Source organism: Typopeltis vanoorti, chromosome 22, assembly GCF_054136105.1.
Source record: "Typopeltis vanoorti isolate ZY-2024b chromosome 22, IOZ_Tvanoo_1.0, whole genome shotgun sequence".
NCBI classification, from domain to species: Eukaryota; Metazoa; Arthropoda; class Arachnida; order Uropygi; family Thelyphonidae; genus Typopeltis; species Typopeltis vanoorti.
The window spans coordinates 11,200,165-11,216,211 of NC_143570.1; the positions used below are offsets into that span (position 1 = coordinate 11,200,165).

At 37.4% G+C, this 16,047-nt stretch overlaps 1 protein-coding gene across 4 annotated transcripts in view; it reads left to right on the forward strand.

Moving 5' to 3' along the window:
- Positions 1-16,047, forward strand: part of YME1L (ATP-dependent zinc metalloprotease YME1L) — a 281,286-nt gene that overhangs the window by 256,048 nt on the left and 9,191 nt on the right. For all 4 annotated transcript variants that reach the window (XM_090411850.1, XM_090411848.1, XM_090411851.1 and 1 more), the window contains exon 19: positions 9,904-10,011. In XM_090411850.1, the coding sequence (XP_090267976.1) occupies positions 9,904-10,011 (108 nt within the window). The remainder of the gene's footprint in view (positions 1-9,903; positions 10,012-16,047) is intronic.

Sequence of the window (16,047 nt, forward strand, 5' to 3'; positions counted from 1 at the left end):
GAATTGATGGTTCTCTCCATTATTACTTTAGATGGGATTGAGGTGAGTGAAATAGGGCAATAGTTTGATGACAGTGATTTGTTGCCCTTCTTGGAAATGGGTTGAATATAGGCCAATTTCCTGGCTGTGGGATAAATACCAGTGGAATTTATCCAGGTGACATAGGATAGGAGTCATTTCTGGTGCACAAATCTTCAGAACAATTAGAAGAATACCATCTGAGCCAGGGGACTTTTTTGTGTATAATTTGGACAGTATTTTTCTGATTTCTTTCTGGCAAAAGGATATATGGGAGCATTGGGTTTTGGGCATCTGGAATGGTTGGGGGCATTTACCATTGTCAGTTATGCATGCATTTGAGGCAGAGTGTGAAGTCAGAAGATTTGGCTTTTTCTGTGGATGATGATGATGCAATAGAGCCATCTGAGTATGATAGGGTGGGAGTAATGTAGTTTTGGGCAAAAGTTACGACCAGTTGTTTTGGCAAGAGACTAGAAGGCTTGGCTGCCATTTGGACAGGCTGCAAGTTTCCTATTTTTTTGCTCTTCCAAACTATTTTGGAAGCATTGATAGTTTTCTGCAGCTATTTTGGGCATGAGTATAAGCACTAAAAGAGGATGGGGTATTTTCAACCAAAGAAGGGCAAAGTTGGGCTATTCTAGATTGGGTGCTCTCTGGCTTGATATGTCAGAGCAGATATATGCACAGATATCACCCCTGGGTCTAAAGGAGTTAAAGAGTGAGGGGATGGCAGTTCAGAGTAGTGTGGGGAATGCATGTTTCCATGCCGGTGAGGATTACTTTGATAAGTTCAGTGCATATGTTTGGGTCAGAGGGCTGGAAACAATACTCCAACTATGGAAATGAGGCATAGAAATCATGAGGTTGTCTGACTTGGCACTGTTATAATGCCAAACTACTCTTGTATGGGAATGACTGTGTAAGTGTTCTTGCATGGAAGAGGGGATGAGCACTAGATTATGGCTGGAATTACCTGGGGGGGGTCCACTACATTTACTTTGTATTTGGAAGGGTCACGCATGAGGAAGAGATCTAGGGTGTTTGCAGAGCAATTAGGGTTATTTGGTATTCTGGTTGGAATGTAAACAATTTGTGTAAGGTTGTTGCTGATGGCAAATGTTTCAGCATCTCTGACTGCTAGATCTGTACAGCTGGAGGAGGAAAGCCAGTTGCTGTTGTGGGACATTAAAATCTCCAAGGATGATTTTTCTGTTAGGGAAGTGGGGAGAAAATCAATTTGTAAGGAGAGGAAATTTAAGAGCTCAGTGTGACATTAGGGGAGCAATTGAATTTGACTGACTGGGGAAGGGATATTTTCATCCAAAGAAGAGCAAAGTTGGGCTATTCTGGGTTGGATGCTCTCTGGCTTGGTATGTCACAGCAGATATATGCACACTCACCCCTGGGTCTAAAGGAGTTAAAGAGTGTGAAGATTAAGATGAATAGTGCTAGGGGGAGGTGAAATTTGAGTGTGTGCCAAAAAGAGTAGGTGGGGTTTGGTAGACTGGAGATGGTAATGGACACTATTAAGGTTGCAGTTGAGGCCACAGATGTTAGTGTTGTGTATATGCAAGACTCTGTGGGGCATATATTTGACTGCCAGGGTTTTGCTCATTTCCTATGCAGTACCTGCATACTAGTAGCATCGTTTTACTGACATTTTAGTGACATCTTTTATTGAGAATGCTTCAGTGGTTCCTACTCTACACTTGTTCTTTTTCTTGTTACCATTATACATATCTTATACAAGATGTACATACTTTCCTGGGATCATTTTCTCTTCCTCATGCTTCCCCATATCTCTTATTTTGGGACACTATCAAAGGTCTTTCCAAAATCAATGAAGAGCAATAAAAGTTCTGTATTGCTCTTCTGGCACCTTTCTGTTGATTTCTGCACTAATTTTCCTTATTTGTAGTCAATGACCCAACTTTTATTTCCATTTTGGGATTTTTCTTCAAGTTGTTTTTGAAGTTGATGTCCTTGTTTTCTCTTGGCAAAAGTTAGGTGATCAAGCATGTATGTGCGTTGGGGACACAGTCCTTGAACTTATTATTAATCACTATTATTAGTATGGATGTGCTTTTCAGTATGTCGCAAGTCACTTTCATGAGGCGTGAGAAGTTCTTTCTTTTATTTGTGGGTCCAAAATGAATACACCTGACAATATTTCAAAGTTCATTCTCCAGCTAATTTGCTTATGTCGTCCTTTAGTGATTTGCCACTTTACGTCAGAAAAGTTCAAAATAATGGTGCTGGAGTTCTTGTTTTCTTTCCTCAATCCAGTTGTGTATCATTAAAGCGATTAGGTTGCAAAGTTTGGACTATCTTCTAAAGCTTTCCTCTATTGAAACGTTTCTTCTGCTTCCTGCTAAGGCTTTGTGCAAATCACTACATCATTGGTAAACATCATCCATGACAAATAAGAAGGGGCTTAAGGCTGACCCTGATGAACCTCCACTTTTACTGAGAATGCCTCAGTGGTTCCTACTCTACATCTCGCTCTTTTTTTGTTATCATTATACATATCTTATACAAGATGTACACACTTTTCTGGGATCATTTTCTCTTCCTCATGCTTCTCCATATCTCTTATTTTGGGATGCTATCAAAGGCCTTTCCAAAATCAATGAAGACCAATAAAAGTTCTGTATTGCTCTCCTGGCACCTTTCTGTTGAAAGGTCTTCACTCTGAGCTGTCTCAGAGTGAAGATGGCATCAGTTGTCCCCCAGCTAAGCATAAACTGAATTGCTCTTTTCTAATTGACATTACCTTGCAGTCTCTTTTCTGTTACCCTTTCCACATCTTCATAGTGTGACTCAGGGGTTTAATTCCTTTGTAGTTACTACAGACTGACTATCACCCTTGTTCTTATATACTGGAACCATATACTCTCTCCACTCCTGGCATTTTCTTATTTTCGGTAATTCTGTTCAAGGCATCCATTAATAGTCATGCCCAGTGCCCTTAGACATTTCCATACTGCTATGGGGATGTTATCAGGTCAAGTCACCTTCCCGTTTTTCATCTTTCTTGGTGTTGTTTATGCTTCCATTCTTGCCATGAAATTGGGGACCATTACTGGCTCTCCTTCATCCTTTTGTATACTCTTATTTACTAAAAGACATTTTAACACTTATTTAAAAAATCTAATTATTTTCCAAGGACAAGTCAAAGACCAGATCATGTGACTAGGTACATTATGGAAAGTGAGTCTGGCTCCACAGTGGGTGCTACCTACTTATCTGTTGTCTTCATGAATTTTATTTCTTTCTTATTAAATTATTGTTTATGAATAGTTTGCTTTTTCATTTATTGTTCATCCTTTATTATGAACAATAAATGAAAGAAAACACAAACTATCCTTTTATCATTTTGTGAAATGATGCAAAACAGAAGGCAAATTGTAGGGACCAGACAGCATTTAAAACACTAGAGGAAAGAGTTCTGTTGTACCATCAAGTAAAAACAATCAACTAAGACATGCATTCCCAGACATATGGGCTAAAGAAATTTGTGTGGTTTTGCTACTAAGACAAAGTTCCATTTTGTAATGTATGTTAAAAACAAATATCATGGGTGCTGTTGACAGTAACTCTAGGACCTTAAAGTGGCAACATTTGGGTTTCATCCATTCATTCATTCCTCATCCATCAAAACAGATGCAATCCCTTGATTAAGGGCTTTAGACAATTTAATGTAGCCCACTTGCCATTCCTCTGTTGCATCTCTCTTGGGGTAATTATTTTATGTTTCTATAATAGAACTATGTTCTGGGCCAGTTTGCCTGTTCTGAGTGATGAAAAACCTGCATTTCTGGGAGGAAACCCTCTCTCTCTCTCATATGAGACTGGATAACTCACCATTTGATTGAAAAGGCTTGATAAAGATTCCTCGGTTTATATCGAGGATTCAAACTACGGTCTTTTCAATTGGCTCGTCTATACCAACTGAGCTACAGAGACTAGGTTTTTCATGTAACATCCAATTCTCACAAAAAATGCTGCGAGTTAACAGGTAGAAATCACCGAGAAAACACCTCTTAACTACTTGCCAAAGGAAAATGGACTCTGAAATGTTTGAACACTTTAAAGTACCCTCAGTCTATTATATAGTTATATTCAATAAACACTTTACTGATCTCAGAAACTTGATAGCCCTGCTAAATAAGCATGATATACATACAGGTTCAGCAGATCAGTATCAGAATGACATTAAATGTAAAGAATCTGTCTGATATTGCTGACATCATTACACAAGAATTAGTTAAGGAAATCAAAGATTTTAAGTAGAGTGAGTCTAAAAGACTTGCTCTACTTGAAATCATTGTCTTTCTCCATTTAATCCTGTGTGAAGAGATATGAAAGGCATTGTCTGCTAGTCTCAAGTTGTTGTAATAATGATGCCAAATGTACGAGGGTGGTCTGAAAAGTTCTTGGCCTTGGTCATAGATGGCAACACTATTGGCAAGATTTTTTTTTCAAAGTTAGTACATCTGTCATAAGCATCCATGTGAAAAAATTGCAAGTCATTCTATCAAGTAGTTTGCTTTATACAGCTGTCTGAAGCAAAAGTGTTGTCTATCCCTTGAAATGGATAAAATTGAGTATCATGCGATTATAAAATTCTTTGTAAAAGAAGGTTTAATGCCAAAAGAAATTCATTCGAAGTTCATAAAAGTTTATGGGAAATCTTCTCCTTCGTTTTCGATAATTAAGAAATGGGCTGCCGACTTTAAATGTAGCCGTACCAGCCTTGAAGATGATCCATGTGAATGATGTCCAAAAAAGTGTAACAACACTAGAAATCATTGATCAAGTGCATGATATGGTATTGGATGACCACCGAGTCAAAGTGTGTGAAATTGCTGAGACTATAGGCATTTCAAAAGAATGTGCAGGATATATTTTGCATGAAGAATTGCAAATGAAAAAGCTTTGCGCAAGATGGGCGCCATGTTTGCTTGCTCACAGCAGATCAAAAACGCACGTGCATGAAAATCTCTGAACAGTGCTCGGAGCGTTTTAACAAAAATAAAACTGATTTTGTGCATTGATTTATTACTATAGATGAGACTTAGATTCATCATTACACACCAGAATCCAAACAGCAGTTCAAAACAGTGGAGAGATTTATTGTTCAGCGCCATATAACATTTTGTTTATTAATTATCTTGACAAGGGTAAAGCAATAACTGGGGAATATTATTCCGATCTTTTAACCAGACTAGACGAAAAAATTCATGAGAAAAGACCCGGTTTGCAGAAGAAAATAATCATCTTTCATCAGGATAATTCACCTGCCCACAAAGGTGCTTTGGCAATGGGAAAATTAAGGGAACTGCACTATGAATTGTTGGAACATCCACCCTATTTCCCAGATTTGGCTCCTTTTGACTTCTATCTCTTCCCAAAACTAAAACTCTTCCTCACTGTTCAGCATTTTTCTTCGAATCAAGAGGGCAAAACAATAACCGGATCTCAGCTGTAGAAGGGTATTTTTCAGATCTTACTGAGAACCACTACAGAGACAGGATAATGGTGCTGCAGCATCGCTGGAATAAATGTACTTGTCTTTTTTTCATTGTTAGGCTGAGAACTGAAAAAACCAGGAAAAAAACTGGTTTTTCTGTTTCCACAGATGTAGCATATATCCTTTATTTTTTATGTGCATGTTTTCCTCTTACTTCACTGAGTCCAATGATATCCCATTTAATTTCCTTTATTTCTTCTTCCAACTTTGGAAGGTTTGCTTCTTCTCTCATTGTTCTTATGTTGTATGTGCATATGTCTTTGTTTTTTCTATTTTCTAGTGTTTTTGGAGACCAGCCAATTTGTCACTTGTGGCCCTTTACCTAAGCCACAAGTGTGGGCCTTATTAGTCTGGGTAACATCCAAGCTTGCATTGGTCTTTTTGGTGTGTGTGGTCATTATGGAAGGTTTTTTTAGCCTTAAAACACCATGCTGGCTAGATGTGTTGGTGTTTCATTTTTGGCTGCCTCTAACACGAGGTACAGACGGTGTTTATTGCCACTACTCTGGAGTACAGATGCTGTTGTGGCTGTAAGTTTTGGGTGGCTTACTCCCGCCTTGTCATAGCATTGTCATTGGGTTTTGTGGTATTTTGTAGAGTTAGCAATGCCACCCATTAATTCACCACCCCTGCTAATACTGCCGCTGTTAGTCCGGGGCTGCTCATTGGATATTTGCAGCTAGCCTCCATATCAGGTGCCTTTTCCCTATCTGTCACTTGGGGTCCCACCTGGTAGCAGTCAGCTCTGCCCAAAGTTTAATTATATCTTGTTAAAAAGAATTCTATACTTCTCACTAATTTCCCAAAAATCTCTGTACACTTTTACATTCTGTATTTTGTTAATAAAAAAGATATAAATTTTGTGTATATTTTATATATAAGTGCAAAACTTTCTTGATTTTACCTCTTGGCTTGTAAAGTGTAAAATATTTACAATCCAGTCTGTCTCAATAAGGTCTGGCAAAAAGTTTGCTGACCCTTGGTCTGAACTGAATGTTGTTTAAATGCGTTAAATATAGAAGCTGTTTGTCTGCTTGTTGGACTGAAATTGACTATTTGTTTTGTTTGAATTGTTTGAAGGATTAATTCAACTTTGTTAGAAGGCTAGCATTAAGTATTAATTATATATAATTATTGTTTTTGTTATTAAATTGTTGATGTTTATTACTGAGTGAATTCCTGAATTCTACAGTCACACCTCATTACTTGTTTAGAGAAGGAATAACCCTTTTCACAATAATTAGGAGGCAAACTTGTTTCCTACCCATTCAGCTCACTACTATGAGGTTTATGGCCTCAGCAAGGATCACATCTTGACCAGCAGCTCCTGATGTTGTCACATGTGCAGAGAAGTGAGTTGCTGTTGCTCTTAACATTTTCAAAACTTTTGGTCACATTTGGCATGAAGGCTAGCTGAACAAATTGCCACCTCCTGTAATTTGGTAGCCAGCTTTGAAATAGCATCCATGAGAAAGTGATTGGAGGAAGTTTGTAAGAGAGGGGTGGGGAAGTCATCTGGATAGCTTCCTGGTCACCTTCTGCTCACCTATGCTTCTGCTTCTTTGATGTATGACACCACTGTTACAGCACCAAAGCTGACCGCCTTACATCACTATTTTCTCTTCAACTCCTGCATAGATGATGAAGGAAAATTCCCTCTTGCCATACAGAATCTGAGTATTATACATCTCCTGTGGTTTTTTGCAAAAAAGACATAAGAATAATTGAATAACTTGGAGACTTAAAATATCTTCTGATCTTGCTGGCATCTCTTCAGTTGTATTCAAACATTGGGCTGTGGAGCTAACACCTGTCCTGTATTGTCTCTACAATCTTTTATACTTAAGCTAATACTTGTGCCCATGTATGTAGCAATCATACTACCTTTTGGAAAGAAGTCAATGGACACCCTTAGGGCAAGGTGCATCATGCCATGTAATGAGTCACATTTGTAGCTGGTATAAATTGGATGAATATGATGCTTCCAAATCAGTGTATTTGTGTCTAGGTGAAATGGCTGTGAGAAGGGAACTGACAGTTTGAAATAGGCTTAGTGATAGGGTGAGCAGTGAATCACACTACATCCTCTACTGAGTAGATGAATGGGTGTGGAGGATGCCCAGTGAATGTCTTACCAGAGTGCATAACCCCAACTATGAAATCCAGAGATGGCAGTGTGATGGTATGATCCTGTTTTTCCTGATTTTGGCCTCAGACCTCTGTTTGTGTTGCCACGAAGTATCTGAACATTCTGGACAATGCAATGCTTCCTACTTTGTTGCATTTCTATGGATCTGACCATTGTCTCTTTCAGCAGGACAATGCACTCTCATAAGATTGCTCCTGAAGTGTGTGGTTTGTGGAAATGAATGTCATCACACTTGATTATCCTCCGCAAAGGCCTAATCTCAACCTTATTTTGAACCTCTGTGGTATGAACTGGAGTGGTGGGTGAGGTCAAGGGATGTCTACCCTACAAAAGTCCACAATCTCATTACATGCCTATAGGAAGAATGGTCCAAAATTCCCATTGATTGCTGTTGTATGCTTGTAGAAAGTATGCCTTAGGATTGCTGCTGTCATCTCAGCGAAACGAAGTCCTACATCTTATTAAGGTTGACACCATAGCTGTTTGTTCTTCACACTATGGTGTCTATTGACTCTTTCCATGCAGTGTATATTTAGCATGTTCCAAAAAAGGGAAATAGAAGTCTACTGTCAAGCTACCAGCCAATTGCCATCAGTTCAGTTATCTCCAAAATAATGGGAAAAGTCATCTGTAGTCACCTTTTCCACTAGAGGCCCACCAGTTAATCATCAACCACCATTATGGATTTCGCCATTCCAGCTCACCTCTTAGCACATGTCACCCTCCACTGAACGTATTATCAAAAGGTTTGGAGAAATGTGCTGTTGCTCTTGCCATTTTCAGAACTTTTGGTCACATTTGGCATCAAGCTGGCTAAACAAATTGCACCTTCTAATTAGTAGCGAGCTTTCTCTCTAGCCATTTGTTACGTTTCTTGGTGGATGGCTCCTTCTCTTAAAGATTTCGCAATCAACTCAGGAGTGCCTCAGGGCTCTTTTTTCACCTTTCCTCTTTCTCATATACATAAATGACCTGTTTTCACTAATCCTATTCACAGCTTTGCTGATAGCACTCTCCATTCATCCTACTTATTGAACAACCAATGCAAATGCTCGGGCATCCAAAGCTGCAAGATCATCTTCAAATAGTCCTTTAAACATTGGTCTGCAAACTATCCTTCAATTGCTGAGCACTATCTGGTCACTTGAAATGCCATCAACATTCAGTCTTGCGTTTTCTCTCACAAAAAGGATCACATTTTACACCTACCCTTATCCTTAAGTAATACACAAAGCACCAGATTTGTGTATTACTTGAGGCTAGGTGTAAAATGTGTATTTACTGAATCAGATCTCTCTCTGCCTGGCGTAAATGCATCACTTCCTCAGTATCCAGAAATACTGGTATCCTTTTCTGTTCGATATACTAGTTTACACCCATCCACCCAGCTACTAACTCTGTACAAATCCCAAATCCTCCCGTCCTTAGAATACTGCTCACAAGTTGAAGATGGTGCACCTAAATCCTCTAAATATTCTCAGTACTGTCTTGAGGAGAGCAGTTCAGCTCATAGATGATCCCTCCCTTACAAACTCACTTCAGTCTCTGTCTTACAGATGCAATGGTTCAGTACTGTGTCTGTTCTATGGGTATTTCTATGGTTGCTGCTCCACTGAACTGGAAACCATCATTCCTCCACTTTCTGTTTGGTGTTTTAAAACAAGAACAGCGGCTAAACAGCACCCACCTTTTCAATGCAACTGCAAACATACACTGAACCTGCTTTCCTCTTTTATTGCATTTTCTTTGAGATCTTCTGCTGCTTATTTATTCCCCCCCCCCCCCCCAGCTTACTTCAGTTCAGTTGCAGCCATACCTGTTGAAGAATGCTGATCAGGGTTTGTTATAAATTGTATAATACAGTTCTCAATTTTTTAATTCTTCTTCTCCCTGCTCTCTAACAGAGTATCATAACAGCTCACAAAAATTGAACTTTTGTGAGGTTGTTCTCCACAATCCAAAGGTATTTATAATTTATGGGTAAGATAAAGAATTGAAAAATTAACAGCAATCCTATAAAAGATTATTGCTAATTTTTATGAAGTAAGCCATAATAATGGTATTATGGGATAATTGTTCATAAAGTAAATTTTCATGTTTTAAGTATTCTTCCTAATTATTTGACTTAGTGTTTTTCTTTATTCTACACTTTCTCCACGTTGTAATATACAATATTTCTATAAAATTTGTGTACTTTTAGGTTGGGGTTAGAACATTTGATGAAGAACATAATTCATTAATTGTTGTTAGTGACTTAGCTGCAAGTACTGCTGAATCAATAGATTCTGAAATTAAGCGACTACTAAATGTGAGTTTAAACTGTATTATGTTATTTTGGCCATTATACTGATTTATTATTTAATTGTGCTGAATATTTTTTCTACTGATTAATTACTTATGGACATATGGATTCACAGTGATTCTAACAGTTAATTTAATGATCAACTTTATTATTATTGTATTCATACCTTGTTTGTATTATTACAAACAAGTGTGAATATAATATGAACATAAACAAGTATGGACAATAATTGGTTTTTTTTAAAAAAAGAAATAAATATGTGATTATCCCATGTTGTCACTTTTATCAGAAATAGGATCTTGAATAATGTTTCAGAAATCATTTATTAAAAAATGTTCTTTTCTTTGTTGAAACTGTCAATAAGTCACTTTGCAGTAAGCAAACAGCAGTAAAGCTGCATGCTTACTGCAAACGTTTTTCAGTTTGTAATGTTTTTTTCTTTTTTATTGAAAAAAAAACCCTTCGTCAAATTGACATCCATATAACTTTAAATATGGGTTCACAATTTTTGTAGTCAGTATCCTTTGGACATTTGTTTGCAATGCAATAATCGGTATATGGCATATAATATGGTGAGGAAGGCAAGGTTAAGTTGCATGTGCATATGAATTACCTGAAGAAAACTGCTGTGTATAGAACTGATTCCAGTAGTCTGTGGGAGACAAATGGTATTTTAAAAGAAGGCTTATATCCATCCAAAGAATTTATTTTTTTATGATTCTACCCATAACAGTTTGTAAAACTCCAGCATTTTACAAGTGAAACAATACAGGGTAAGGAGGTTAGTGGTGTATGGGAGATAGTTAAGATAAGAGGGTTAATCAGGTAGGAGTTAGATGGATGAGTAATATTGTTAAGCACAAGCTGCATAAGAAGAAGAAAATGCTGCAGAGGGTATATAAAGAGAAACGTGACAAGCATGGCAAGGATTCTGATTATGTAGAGATTAGAGTAATTATTATTTGCTTCAGAATCCAACAAAGGCACAATCAGATGATGAGAGGAATCTAGCTGAGCAGGCCAAAGGAAATCCCAGAGAGTTTTTTCGTTATGTGGCAAGTAAGAGGAAGAATGACTATGGAAGATTAACCTTAATGAGTGATGATGGTCATGAGGTGACAGAAGCAGATTAATTGAAGTTATTGAGTGTCCTTTTTGCAAGGGTATATCATCCTAGTGAGTTACTGCTTTACGTATGTGACAAATACTAATGTGGGTAGATGAATTGGAGGTTCTTAGGATATTGTAGAATCTCAATGTAAATACAGCTGTGGGATTAGATGAGATATCAGCTTGGGTTTTGCGAGAATGTGCAAGGGATCTGGCAGTCCCTCTGATGAAGCTCTTTAATGTAAGTCTCAGCTCTGGTAGAGATCCAAGGAAGCGGAAATAATTCCCTTGCATAAGGGAGGTTCTAAGACTGCAGCAGCAAATTATAGACTATCAGTATCTCAGATGTGGCGATAAAAGTACTGGAAAAAATTAGTTAAAAAGAGAATTCAGGAATGGGTGGATAAAAATATGATACTGTAATTGTGTAATTCCATAGCTTTGTGAAGGGTTGGTATGCCTTAGCAATTTACTATCTTTTTTTTTTCCCCATAGAGTTGGATTAAAGGAAATGGCTATACAGTGATTCTGCTTGATTTTGCAAAGGCATTTGACAGAATACCACATAGAACTCTGTTACACAAATTAAAAGAAATGGGATTGGATATGGTATTGGTTAAGTGTATAAGAGGGTGGCTGCTGGAAGATATCAAAAAGTGGTATATGGAGGGGACAGAATCAAGGCAACAACAGGTGATTAGTGGTGTGTCACAAGGTTCAGTGCTGGGACCACTGCTGTTTAATTTGTACACAAATGATATAGGTAATAGCTTGAAAGGAAATATTCAGTTCATTGCTGATGATGCAAAATTAGGTAGAGTTATAGTTAATCAAGGCAATATGAGGAGCTTGCAAGACAATTTAAATAGGCTGTATGGGCAAAAGATAATGGGTGTCAGTTCACTGTGGAGAAATGTAAAGTTATGCATTTTGGGATAATAAACAGATTAAAAGCTCTGTATCACATTGATACACTGTACTCCAGGAAATAGTTGAAGTTAGATTTAGGAATGGTGGTAGACAGAGCTAAAGTTCAGAGGACATATTACTAAGGTAAAAGAACACACAAATAAAGATAAGGAAGTTGTTATTCCTCTTTATAAGACCTTGATACATCCACATCTGGATTGCTGTGCTCAAGTCTGGTCTACTGGGTTTCTTGGGGATGTGGAAGTGCTGGAGAAGATTCAGAGGTTGAGTGGTCTGTGAAATCTTCCCTATGAAGATAGATTGAGGGTGTGTGAATTGCAAAAGTTTGTTGATAGGAGAAAAAGAGGGGATATGATTGAAACATTTAAGTTGCTTAAAAGATTTTATAGGTTTGATGCAGGGGGAAATGTTTCAGCACTTTGCTGGAGCAGCCAGAAAAAAAACGGAGTCATTCCTGGAAGTTGAATAAAGGTGGTATTAGTAGGAGTGTGAGGACTAGATTTTTTGTTTAGAGAGTTGTAAATGAGTGGAATGGGTTGCCAGAGTCAATTGTGAGTGCTTTTTCTGTTAATAGTTCCAAGTAGAGGTATGATAGATTGTGTGGATAGTTTGGGCGATGAGTCTTTGGACTCCATGGAGGTGCCCATACGATAGTAATAATAATACTCTGGCTAATTTATTATCCCCAAAGATATGTAATGCCATAGATAGTAGAAGAAAGCCTCAAGAATAGACAAAGATTTGTAAATATGAACTGTCAAAAAAATTCAAGCATCTATACAGTGCAGTTCACAAAAATGGAACCTTTCTGACTTCTAATAAATTTGTATTAAATTTTTGAAACTATAATCTCACTAATATAGAAGCTTCAGTTCTAAACAATGATTTTAATTATGCAATTACTTTAAGACACATCCCAAAAGTGGACGTCATGGCCAGTGTTGAAAAATTACTAAACATCTGTCATCACATGAAGAAACATCATCTGCAAGATTATTTTGTGCTTCGATTTTATTACAGTCATCCAACCAAAAAATATCACAGCTTTAGAGAAAGATGCTTTAAGAAGTTTACCTAACAGTGATGAAATCATTATACTTAACACATAGGGAATTCAATAGTCATTTTAAATAGTGTGGATTATGACACCAAGATCAGTTTAATCAGATCTGAATCAGTTTTTCTTTTTAAAGGAAAATCGGTCTTTTTCTGTGTCTTTTCCTGGCAACCGATACCTGTTTTGCTAACTTTCCTTTCTGTTTAAGTGACCACAACCTTGGTTAGTTCTGCCCACACATTCTTAAATGCTAACAATGTCAAGTGCCTTTCTACTTTCCTTGGTTTTAATGATTCTACCAATGATGCTGATCAAGTGTTTTGTTTGCAACTCAGCTCTCAGATCCATAAGTTAATATTGGTTTGAACACTGTCTTATGTTCAACTAGTTTAGTGCTGTTTGACTAATCTCACTTTCTCTTTTTCCATATTTTATTTGCCATATTCTCTAAAAATTGTACCTAAATAGGTGAAAGGTTTTCCTTTTTTTTTCTTTTAAAATATCAACTGGATCATACAGGATCCAGTTGATATTTTCAGTGTTCCTAGATATTTTCATATTCTGTAATTTTATTGCTGATTTTCATATCAAATTTATTATAGCTGTTAATCAGTTTAGTTAGGGATCCTGCAGAGACTCCTACTAGACTTTAGTAGTTCAGCATTATTTGCATAAAACAAAAGAACTGAGTTGAATATATCCAATTTCAGTAACATCCTAATGCTGCTTTCCTTCATAATGTGATCCATATAGATAAATAGCAGTAGAGATAGTATGCCCTCTTGTCTCGCATCTGATTTATTTATTTCTTAATTTGTGTTTGATGCTTAATGTGGTAAAATAATAATGGGCTTCAAAAATTAGATTCTTATTAAATATATTATTGAGAGAGTGCAGCTCTCTCCTCTAGCCAATGTCTATATGGAACATTTTTAAAAGTATTCCCTTCATACTGCCATTCTCAGATACATTAGACTCCTTCCTCCTTAACCTTGGCAGTCAGCATCCCAGAATCCACTTCACCTTAGAAAAAGAAAATAATAACATGCCTTTTCTAGATCACACTAATCATGCCACCCTAATCACACATCTTCTTCCCAGTGTCACCCTTTCTCAGTTTATGGAAAACCCACCCACACATAAAGGTGGTATTAGGCAAGTACATATATAAACTCTCTCACCATATACCATTATGAAACCCTTGTCACAGAGCCTCTGTTCCACCCAGGCATCCCTTTATTCACTAGACCTTCTTTTCCAATGGTTACAATGCCAAATCTCATCGCATTCCTCTTGGTATAATACAGACTACAGCAATGCTTTTACTATTTCCTATTTCTAAGGCACCTTAGAAAGAATAGTCAGAACTCTCAAGAAATATAATCTACATACTGCATTCTAACCCCTCTCTGTTCCAGATGTTTACAAGATTCCTTGTTCTTGCAAATTATCTTCTTATGGTCAAACTAGGAGAGCTGCCTAGAAAAATACAATGAATGCATTTGCTGCCTTAACTATTAGTTGGATTCAGCTGACCATGCCTTGGATAACACAGAATCAAATGAAGAAAAAAAAAAAAATTATGCGTCACCAAAAACCTGAAAGAATTTTTTAGAATCAATCAACCTATTAAAATTAGGTTGACAAACCAACCTAATCTTAATACAGTAATCTACTATTTATCCAACCTTCAAAGCAGCAACCCTTCAATTAACTGACCATTGCATGTCAACCAACTTCTCTGTAGGCACCATGTAATAATACTGCAATTATTTGAATTCACTGTTATGATAATTGAAGGGTCAGATAAATGGTAAATTACTGTATGTGGTTGCATTAAACTTCACAGGATTTGGAAAACTTAACTTCTTAGGCCTCGCATCCAACAGTACCCATAGAGAATGCCCCTTATTAGACTTTAGGCTTTAAGTCTAGCTTTTTTTCCACTTATTGTTTTAAGTGGTTTTCTGTGTGGGGTGCTTAAGGATCAAAGCTGTATAACTGAGAGGAGACCTCCACATAGCCTTTAAAGGAATGCAGAGAACCGACCAGGGCTTCTGACCTAATGTCCAATCCTTTCCTTCTCGTGGTGCACCCTGTTGGTTATCTACCTGGATACTGAATGAACAAGGATGGGCTGGCAATTTGGGATTTAGCCGACCAAATTGTATTCTTATTGGCTTAAACCAATATTCAAAATGATGGTACAACATGACAAAATTTCATGCTGGCTGAGACATCACCTGGTTAAACAAGGCCCCCGTTGTTTTTGCCAGGGAACCTGGGCGAACAGCGAAAAGTTCAGCTACTGGAGCAAATCTGAAACTTGCCCCAACTCAACATCACCAGAGTTAAAGATCGGTACTATCAACATAAAAAGCCTGAATGGCAAAGGAATGGAGCTAGCTGAGAAATTAGATAAGTACCAGATCGACATAATAGTGGTGACTGAAACAAAAAAGACAAAAACTGGTGAGATCTTTCTGAGCAATAAATACAAAATGTTATATTCAGGCAATGACAATCAAGGAAAAGGAGTAGCCATAGTAATCAACACAAAATAAGAGGCTAATTTTCTTGAATGGCAGGCAGTGTCAAGCAGAGTGATTTGGGCAAATATCAGAATAGGGAATTGGACAATGAGACTTATTTGTGCCTATGGTTCCACAGAAGGCTCTACTAAGGTAGCAATGGAAGAATTTTTTGAGATGCTAGAGAAAGACACAATGAAAAAGGAAAAGTTAGTCCTTGTTGGGGATCTAAATAGCAGAGTAGGAAATGATTGTCAGACATACAAAAATGTTTTGGGAAAATTTGGAGAAAAGAGCAAAGCTAATAACAATGGCAAATACCTGTTGGCTTTCTGCTCAGGACATGGACTGGTTATTACTAACACTATGTTCCAACATAAAAATGTGCACAAATTCACATTGCGAGAAGAGGCA